The following is a 10281-nucleotide window of genomic DNA, read 5'->3' as shown; positions in this document are numbered from 1 at the left end:
GAACCAACATGCGAAGTTTCATGCTTTTATCACAATTTGCACAATACTTAAGCATATTGTGGCTATGCCGCACCACTACTATGCTTGGTTTATTTGTTTATTAATAAGAAGATCCCAAATAAATCTATTTGTATTGAAACCTTTTTGTTGACATTTTCATTTGTTATCAAGCCCCTTATTGTCCTCTGAAAGTAAAGTTGTTGTTGTTATTGACTGCTGTTGTTTATATTTATTCTTTTATTAATTCTTTTGTTTGTCATAGAATATTGAATTGATGGAAAATGCCCAATGATACGAGCTACTCATTTCAATGTAATGTGCCTCGTGAGCGTGGTGCATTCATTTGGAAGGCGGTGAGAGTTATGACTTGGTGAATTATTATTTAGGCTTTGAATTCCCCCTCTTCTGTTTCCTCCAGGTGAGGGAGGTTTTCACTGACAACTTGTCTGACGAGCTCAGCATCGAGGCCGATGTTACGAAGTTTGAAGTGACGTAACTTAGGGAGACCTTGGAGATGACGGGTGAGAGCCGTCACTGCACACAAACTGAATGCATTGTCATCAAGGTTAAGATATTCTAAAGCATGCCCAGTAGGAAGGATGCTCCCCAGGTCCTTCATGTCATCATCAACCAACCTGCATTCGCTGAAGAGTAAAGCTCTAAGGGATGACGAGATGTGGCGGACATCTCTAACCCGTCCATGCAGGTTGGTGTCACACAGTGAGAGATAACTCAACCTGCATCCTTCCAGTGCCTTTACTTGATTGACAACCTCATCCGGTGATCGTTGAATCATACCCAATCCGAGGATGCCTATTTGATCCTGCATGCAGAAAAAGCTGTGGGATACACGCCCAATGTCAAACCATGACTTTGCCTCAATGCAAACCACAATGCCTAATTGAGCACGGTCCTGTTCATCCACAACACCAAGCGTTTCCACAAGGAGACTAAGCTCCTCCTCCTGCTCAGACAAGAAGTAGTGAACCAATATCAGCTCATTTGACTCCATGCTGTCACTCAGATAAATTTCCCTCAGAAGGGTAAGCTCCTGCTTTCTTACATCCATGTAAAAAATTGTACCTTCAAGTGGCAGAGTGACATGCTGTAAGTAGTAGCTCAGTGATTTGAGGTCTTCGTTCCTATGGCAGTCTACGCGAGTTGGTCTGACAAGTTTGGTAGAAAACTCTTCTGAACCAGACTCAAATAGCAACAAAAGAGCCAATCTCTGCAGTTCCATCTCATCACCTTGCATCTCTTGAATGTGATCCAGAATGAGACCAGCAGCCTGCCTTGATCTACCGCAACAAAATCTCAGCAGGTATTCCATCGCAAGAATATTGCATTCTCCAATCTGCTCCAACTGACAATGAAAATTGTTTTCATCATCGTCTGGTAATTTCACCAGGTGACATGCTGCAAAGTACTCTTGGATGGACTTGTGGGGGAACGTGACCAACACTCTTTCACCCGGTCCACACTGGAACTTTTCACTTTGAACGAAACCCACTGCAAGACCATTATCTAAGCAAGACTGAAATTCACTTTCTTTGAACATGAGCCTTTCCCATCTAGAGTCTAGTAACCCTTGCAATGCAACAGGCCCCAAGCCATCAATGATGGACATCATGTTAGACATCACCTGTTCATCACTCATATCTTTATTGCGGCGCTTGAAAAGAGCCACCGCAAATTCTGTGTACAGCTCGGTAATTCTCTCAGGCAGTGACTTTTGATTCTTCCAAACAAGGCACAGCATCTGGGAAATGATTGGAACTACAGCCATTTGCTGAAGATTTGCATTGTCTTTCAGATATGAAATCAATGCCTCTCCCATGTTAGCATCATCAGGAAGGTTTAATCTGATGTACTGATCTCTATCTTGTGGTGTGAAGCCCAGTGTCTCCACCTGAGCGAAATTCGCTGTACCCCCAAGTACATAACTCATCTTGTGTGGTCGGGTTGTGACCAGCACAAAACTTTGTGTAAGGACTCTGTTGTGTAAGATATCCTGAACCCTGTACACGCCCTCCTCAGATTGCAAAACATGAGATGGGATTTCATCCACTCCGTCCAACAGAAAAGCAATGCGTGATTCGTGATCATCAATGAACCCTTTCACTTTGTGTTTCGTCAGTTTGGTGTTACGTGCTAGAATTTGGTCAAATATGGCATCCAAGACACAACTAGATTGCTGCATGTGCCTCAGCTTTATCCAAAGCACAAGCTCAAATCTACCATGAAGGGGTTTTGAACCGAGTGTGATGCAGGAGTTTGCAACTTTCACTAACAGGGTTGATTTACCCGTCCCGGCCCCGCCAAAAAGAAGAATCTTGATTTCCTTAACTATTTCCTGATCGAACAAATCATCCAAGGATTTGAGAATTACATTTTGTTCTTCATCCAAGAATATTTTTCCTTCTGGTAATGTCACCGATCTCTCTGATGTTGTTTTGCCTGGAATGTTCTTTTTGAGATGCAGGGGAATGAAGAACTGATCAATACCCACATTACGTGACTGCAGTGTAGGGTGTGCAGGAATAGTCGTTGCAGTTTCCTTGTAACTGTCAATAATTTCCTGTTGCAAATCCTCAAAGGTACCCGACCCCTGGAGTCCGGTGATTTCTAAAAGAAATCATAAAATTAGTATGAGTAAACTATTCATTAAGTATACATGAACATGATTCATAACAATTCTTTCAAGCTGAAATTCAACAAATCCGAACAATGTGCATGTCAATTTTCCGACCTTTTATTTTTTTTTAGGCAAGTAGCATTTTTGTTTACCTTCATCCATAACGTATTCAATTGGTTAAATTTTCCAATTACGTGCAGTAAAATGTACACTTAGAAATGTTGCCGAGGATTGTATCCAGAGTTTCTTTAAATTGTGCGTCCCTGTGATCACAATATTGATAAACGCAGTTGCACAGGGTTGACGATACATGCAAATGGCCAGTCTCTTTTTATACACTCTTCATCAATCGAACACAACTGTGATGAATTTCACTCAGAAATTTTATCACATCATAAACTGGATGATGATGAAAGGACGAACTGTTGCTGGTGGTAAATCAAACAACAGAAATCAGCTTTTTGTTGTTTGATTTAAGCAAAACCTTTGATAATACTGTACTGTGTGGTGTTTCAAGCTCACTTTCAAGTCTCGTATATTATCACAAGAAGTTTCACCTTCAGGCTGTGGACCCACTTTAGTCCTCAGCGCCTGTAAATTCCTGAGAACATTTAAGGTTGCATTTGGATCTGTTCCTTTACCTTTCTACCCCCCCCCCCAAAAAAAAAAAAACCCCAGAGCTGAAGAACAACAAGTTGAAGAACACCACCAAGCATGAGCAGACAATTTGTTTATCAAAGATTCAAAGTGAGTTGCTTATAAAATGAGTTTTTGCACATTTGCCTTTGAATAAAGCCATTATTTTCTTCCACTATCTCCTTTTCAAATTTTGGTTTATAATAGAGGCAATCGTGAACATTATCAACAGTAAGTTATTCATGTTGATAAAAGTGTTTCATGTGTTTTCAGGCATACAGATACCTGCTGTCACACACAACACTTTGAGGCCTCCGTGCACATACATTGTATGCTGATGTTTACAACATGTAATATTTAAAGGGAATATACATCATTGGCTTTTGCTGTAATTTTCAGAAATGAACTATTTGAGGGGTTAGTATAATAGATCAAATATGTTACACTGACATGTTTGAAGTTTTGTGTTCGATAATGCTGGAAAAACCAAGAAAAACAAAACTGTTCAAGTAGTCTGGTTCCCTGACTCCACTAAATATAAAATGGATCAATTTACAGATGCCGGAATATTGTAAGATAAGGGTACCAGTCTAGCTGGCCTGCACCCGTTCATGAACATGTAACCAATAGAAAACAAAATTTGGACTGAATTAATGGTAAATTTGGAGCAGTAGTTGAAAAAAAGTTAGTTCCAACAGTGGTCGGCCGACCACCGCTGGAAATTTTTACAAAAATACCATTTTCTCGAAAATGACTTCACACCAGGTGCCTTAATTTTACAGGATGCTTTAGACTGTCATTTACCAACATCCTATTAAGGTATTTCATAAAAACTTGGTAGTTTTAGTTTTCGATGTTTGCAAATGTTGTATATTCCCTTTAAAGCATTGCTTCAGAACTCATTGCTTCAGAAGGTAAATTAGAACGAGTATGTTAAATACACCTGCAAATGGTCAAGAAAGCTTCTGCGAAAAAGTGTTATCTTCAGATTATAAAAGTCAATGGTGATGAATGCATTGTGCCTGTTATTGTTGAAACCGTAGCTAGCACAATAGTTACAGATGACCTGCCCCAGTGTACAGTGACTGTGATAACATGCTAATTAGAATAGTCTCCAGTCTTTCTTTGCTGCCTATTTAATCATCTTAAAAAAAAACAAATTGATAGGCTTCATAAATTGATGGATCAATTAACAACTTCACATGCTTGATGGAAAAGCAAGTTGTATTGTCCATTTTGGCCAATCTGCCGAAACAGCTCTTGTTTTCGTTGAGATCTTTTTTTCAAACTCCCCAAATACACTTGAGCACTTTCACAAGTCTGTTCCACTTCAAACTTAGCAGAAACATAGACCACCACCAAAAAAAGGATTAGCAACGACACTTTGCAGAAACTGTTACCAGAACTGTGTTCCTCCAATCTGAATGTTTCCCATGATCAAAGTAATCATTACTGTGAAACACTCAGAAAAGCTTACCTGTGTCAGTTATCGACTGGATCATTTCTATGTTTTCCTCGTGTTGTGAGTGTTGACCACTTTCTGGATGCAGATTTATGAACCAGAACAAAATTATTGGGTTAACCGTCTACCAACCCCTTAAATTTTCATTTCATTATACAGCATGTTAATTTGAGATTCCATTATAAACGTTTAATCCAATATTAAATGATCTGCTTGGATTAAGTGAATTTACTCGGGCTTTAAATGTCTATGAATATAATTTCATGATCATAATTGTTGTGTTTACTTTGTTGTGTCCCAGACAATGATGATTGTTACTATTACATTTTTAATATATTTTCCATAAATTTCCATCAATATGTCTTATCATTTCGAAAAACAAATACCACCTTACCTTCATGTTGACTATGGCGTTTCTCAATGTATTTATCTGCAAAAACAAAACAAAGAAAATAAATTGTAATTACTTTGAAGAATCTCATACAAAAAGGAAACAATTTTCGTTCAGGGCACAACCACTGTTGTAGTTGTGCGATGTTACTATGCCCACGGGTTATTGGACTGTGCAGCAATTTACGAAAGTGGGTGCCACATAATCCGCGCAAATGACGTCCTTGCATCTTTGCGAGCGGTTCGCTGCCCGAGTCAGGTTTGTGCTGCTGCGTGGTACCAAATCTGTACCGTTTCAGTATCGTGAATTAAGAGCGTCTTGCTCCAAGACCAACACTGTCGATGAACTTCTAAACTCTCTAATAATCAAAGTGACCATTTTGCAAGGTATAACTGTTTTAAATGCTATAATTAATTATTAACTAAGGAACATCAAAAGCTTGGTTTTATTATGAAATTATTAACATAAAAGAACAGTAAACAAGAGAACAAAATCTCTTGAAATCAAGAGCTCATTTCATGTGTCAATATTAGGGACCATTAGAAATGGTAATAATAATAATAATAATAATAACTCTTTTCGCCCCAATAGGGTGACTTTCCCATAGACTTGTGCACAAACCTAAACTGTCACCTAACCCAAGTTCACCTTATTTTTTTTCCACGAAATTTAGTATTTATACTAATTGGACCATGAGGAATTGATCTATATGGTTAGCGACAGCAAAATTCCTTGTCCTAAGGGTCGTTTTCATAAAAGGGCGACAGTTATTTTGTCGCCTCAATAAGGTGTATCGCCCTATTGTGGACGGAGTTTGCAAAACCTGTCGCCCTATTACAGTATTAGAAATAATAATACAAACCATTCTTATATAGCGCATATCACTGTGATGTCCCTATGCGCTCTCATGAAATCAACATTTATGCAAATTGAACAGATATGTTTGATCCAGGTTTTGAATTGTTCTGATGTTTTGGGCCTGCTTGACAACATCTGGTAAGATGTTCCATAGCTGAACTGCAGCTGATTGGAAGGATCGGGAACCATAGGACTTAGTTTTAATGACTTAGTTTTTATGGTGCGTCTACGAGAGACGTAGACATGTACATGTACATACATGTACATAAAAATCATGAGCCCACTTCCTGTAATTTCAGGTGTCAATATTATTGTTTGAAATATGTTGTGTCAATATTGATTATATACCAGTAGTTTCAAGGCAAAAGGATTTTGGAAGATTTCAATTGCTTCTCTAAGAGAGGTTTACCGTTCTTCACTTAGAGACGTGCCATGAATTAACAATGGAGGTGAGTACGTGTATAAAGCAAGTGAACAATAGGGAAAGGCAATAACTTCCAAGTCTGTGATGATACCAGTAGGAACATCACTTACATATTCCAAAACAAAGTGCCAACAGAGCCACCAGAAAGCCACCAATTCCTCCAACTATTCCTCCAACGATTCCAGCGATCTTGTAAGTTACATCCAAGTCATATCTTCCACTTCCAGTTGCAGAAGGCGTATTTGTAGTCGTGTTCATGCTGCCAAACTCTGCCATTTCTGTTTTTGTCTAAACAGCCATTCAAAAATAAAGTTACAAGCACAAATTGAAAGTGAGCAAGAGGTGTTGGTTATCTACGGTAGACGCTAAATTCTTAGGAATGACTTTTTTTCTAATCCAAGGGCCACCCTGAAATTCAAATGCTGATTCTTTATGCAAATGGAAATTGTTCTCTGAACAATTGTCATTACTCAATAGTGCATATATTGCATATTTTGTATTCATTGATTCAGAGAGGTCCTTGATCTTATGATGAGGTGACTCCACCAAAGTACATGTATGAACAAGAGTGCATTGTTGTGAAAAGCAGTCGTGGACAGCAAGACAGGAACAGCGACTGCTTTCCACAACAATGCACCAGACGAAAATTGAGCCCATTCGTGGCACCTGAAATTGGTGTGGTACCCACATACATCGTGCACAGATTTTTCACTTGTGTGGCCTCCGTACTGCTGCGCTGTACGTTAGGCCACACGTCTGGTTTTCCAACTTACTGAGTTGGCATTTTTTTTTAACATATACATATATACCCCTGTCTGTGGTTGTATTCTATGATTTCTCATCTTTTGCCCTCTGGGTAGATTAAGTAGGTCCCTAATCTTTCTTCAAATTTTTTTGAGAAATTTAGTCATCTTACCTAACAATAAAGATGGCGATCACCACGCGACGTACCGTGAGCACGCACGGCTGAATTGCAAGGCACAAACCGCGCAGGAAAATCGTGATTTCTACCCCAAGAATTGCAAAACGGGTGTCATTTGAATTGAGAGAAGTCTGCTTTTGATTGTAAAGGTGATTTTTGAGCAATAAAAAACATTTTTTACTCTAATTTAATCAAAACAAAACAGGGGCCCTACACTACACGATCGCCAAGTTCCCTTCAACTAGCCATACTACTACTAGGCATGGCATTTTTACCGGAAGTTAATATAATAATACTAGGCCTAGGCCTATATCCAAAAGGAAATTCACTAAACTTTTGTAAAAATAAAACGAAGTGGCTATCGTTACGGCATTCATTGTTTAGCGCCCTCAACGATACTTTTTTGATAAGCACGCGGGTATATAATTATTTGTTTTCCCAGTGCGACAGCTCAGTCGATAGTGGGTAGGATTTTGCACAGCGAGGTTGCGGGTTCACATCTCAGTTTTGCACTCGAATTTTTTCCTTTTCTTACCTGAGGCTTTAGAGGATTTTTTTTAAAAGGGAAATGGGGCCTAAATAAAGTCCGAATTTCATAACGTTCAAATTCACTTTTTTCCTTCTAATTTATATTTTCTTCGCATGTTTTTATAAAAGTTGCAGTACTACTAGTACTACAGTAACGATAGAAAATGGGAAATGCGTTTACGGCTGCCGTAACAATAGCCACTGCGAAAATAAAAAGGTGACAATTTGGGGCCACAAGTTACTCAAGCTCTACTGAACTAGCCTACTGGAGATCTTACTATTCGTAGAACACCTTCTGCCTCTGGAAGTTTTCACACAGTGTTACTGCACATTGGTGGGCCATATTGTAATAACTTCCAAAAAAATCGCGTTTTCATAACTCACGGCGTGACGAATTTATGCTGTTTTTACCCCAGACACCGCATACAAAAATAAACGCTATAAATGTACAATGATGTAACGCATACATACATATGATATGCAGCACAAGATTGCAAGACCTATTCCGCATTTGCGTACGTATGGTGTACTATAAAGGACACCTATCTGTTAGGCCAAAAAAAAATTAAGTCGGTCTCTGGTCAGCGCGCGCGTCTATTTTAATCATGCGCGTCGATCTTTTTTTTTTCCAAAATGTTCCGCGGTAGCTCCAACAGCGCCCTCTATTTCCGCACCTCCTCATTTATTTTTTACCAAAGAGCACCAAGGAATGGGAAATTGCACCAAGGCAAATGGTGCTTTCGATCATTAGGCATCTTTCCTGCAAGTTTCAAGCAATTTTTTTTTTGGCCAAAATTGAAAAAAATGCAAGGGGTTAGCCTTACTTTTTTAGTGAAATTTGGTCAAAAATTGACTTTTCTCGAAACAATACAGAAATTCCTCTGAAGTGTCCATCCATCCAGAAATAGAGTCGGAATGTGTTGTAAGGTCCACTAGGCATCGATTAGTTTCGCATTTTTTTACATGAATTTCTATCGATTTTTTTTTGGACACAGTTGGGGGTTATTGACCTCCCCCCCCCCCCCGGAACCGCGCCTGCAGGCTCCGCACGGGAGTCAATGAAGCGGAGCCGACAGAGCTGCTCCTCACGGGAGACTATGGAGCGGAGCCGACAGAGCACAAAGACACGTTGTAATTTTTTTTCTGTCTTTTTATTTCAGTTCCAAAATACGAACAGTCATTCAACATTACAAATATAGACCTGTTTCACTGATAAATAATCACTTTGGGTTAACAACGGGGATTCTTTTTAATTGAAATCCCGACAATCGTACATTTTAGTAGCTTTTTTTGCACATCATTGTACAATTTACATACATAATTTGTTTTCATATATTGATTTTACTGTACAGCATACCATTTTAATACAAAACTAGGCAATGTACAATATGCACTGCACCGTACACAGACTCCCTCAGAATGCCGCACCACGGCACGTGCTGCAGAGAAACGAGGACCGTTCCACTATTTCCAGGGGTTGTGTGGTACAGAATATAAATAATCATTTCAATTAAAATTATTAACCTGAAAATAGTGAAACAGTGTCACAAAAAAATAAGGTAAACACAATAAAGTTCATCTGCTTCCTCACTGGTACTATTTAGGGAAAAGGGACACAGTGACATGTACCATAGTAATCAATAAAAGCAGTTTGCTTTTATTCAATATACAATTATGAACACGACTAATAAATCAGCAATGTCTTCACATAAATTGTATTATTTTATACACAAATAAACATGATTCCATCTAATAAACGGGCCGTAATTTTTTTTCTTCGGGAGACCTAATTTCATTGGACAGGAAGTACAAGCAAAGGAATTGATTAACAATTTGAATACATTAATGTCTGTGATTTAAGTACTTGTACAGGCTTGTATAATGTACAACCTAAAAAGCTAAATTCTTGCCTCATTTCATCGATAAAATTGGCATGACTTTCCCTTATTCTATTTCCTTGACCAAATAAGTTAAAATTGCCAAGAAATATTCGCACAGGAAACAAACAGGGTCACAATAAACAAACGAGAAGCTTTTGAACCAAGACAACATAGTTCATATACAGCGAATTCAATATTTTAAAAGAACGTGTCACATTTCGAAATTGTCCATCCTTATTTAGGAGAGCTTGCGAGAGCATGGTTCTGCACATTGCAGACACAACAATCATTCATGATGACAGGACTGACTATATTTAACCAATCCTGCAGATTAAAATGAGAAATGACAGCAAAGTTCCCACAAACAGTGGCCATTTCACTGCCAAAGTAGTTGGTCACTCACATGGTTATATGGCTCATTGCCACACTTTTTGGTCTGGTGTGAATGGTGACAATGTGTTCAATTTTTTTGTTATTTCTGCTGCATTTTATGCTATAAAACGGCGACCAAGTTGTGTAAACATGAAGTAAATACATACACTGAT

At 38.6% G+C, this 10281-nt stretch overlaps 1 protein-coding gene across 1 annotated transcript; it reads right to left on the bottom strand.

Annotated features, from left to right (window-relative positions):
- Positions 1 to 382: 382 nt before the first annotated feature.
- On the bottom strand, positions 383 to 8306 carry LOC119732854 (NACHT, LRR and PYD domains-containing protein 3-like). The gene is made up of 5 exons (XM_038206457.1): positions 8135 to 8306; positions 6517 to 6694; positions 5128 to 5163; positions 4749 to 4811; positions 383 to 2625 (listed from the first exon to the last, which is right to left on the bottom strand). Exons 2-5 carry the CDS (start codon positions 6680 to 6682, stop codon positions 383 to 385), a joined length of 2508 nt encoding a protein of 835 aa, XP_038062385.1. The 5' UTR covers positions 6683 to 6694; positions 8135 to 8306.
- Between the last annotated feature and the right edge of the window lie 1975 nt (positions 8307 to 10281).

The sequence above is a fragment of the Patiria miniata genome, unplaced genomic scaffold, assembly GCF_015706575.1.
Source record: "Patiria miniata isolate m_02_andy unplaced genomic scaffold, ASM1570657v1 HiC_scaffold_25, whole genome shotgun sequence".
Classification (NCBI taxonomy): Eukaryota; Metazoa; Echinodermata; class Asteroidea; order Valvatida; family Asterinidae; genus Patiria; species Patiria miniata.
Note: the sequence above shows the minus strand (reverse complement) of the source record. Positions and strands in the feature narration are given on the sequence as shown.

Coding starts and splice junctions, on each gene's coding strand:
- LOC119732854 (XM_038206457.1), bottom strand. CDS start 6,682: ATGGCAGAGTTTGGCAGCATGAACACGACTACAAATACGCCTTCTGCA. Junction 5,164..6,516: donor GGCACTTTGTTTTGGAATAT/GTAAGTGATGTT, acceptor TTGTTTTTGCAG/ATAAATACATTGAGAAACGC. Junction 4,812..5,127: donor ACGCCATAGTCAACATGAAG/GTAAGGTGGTAT, acceptor ATCTGCATCCAG/AAAGTGGTCAACACTCACAA.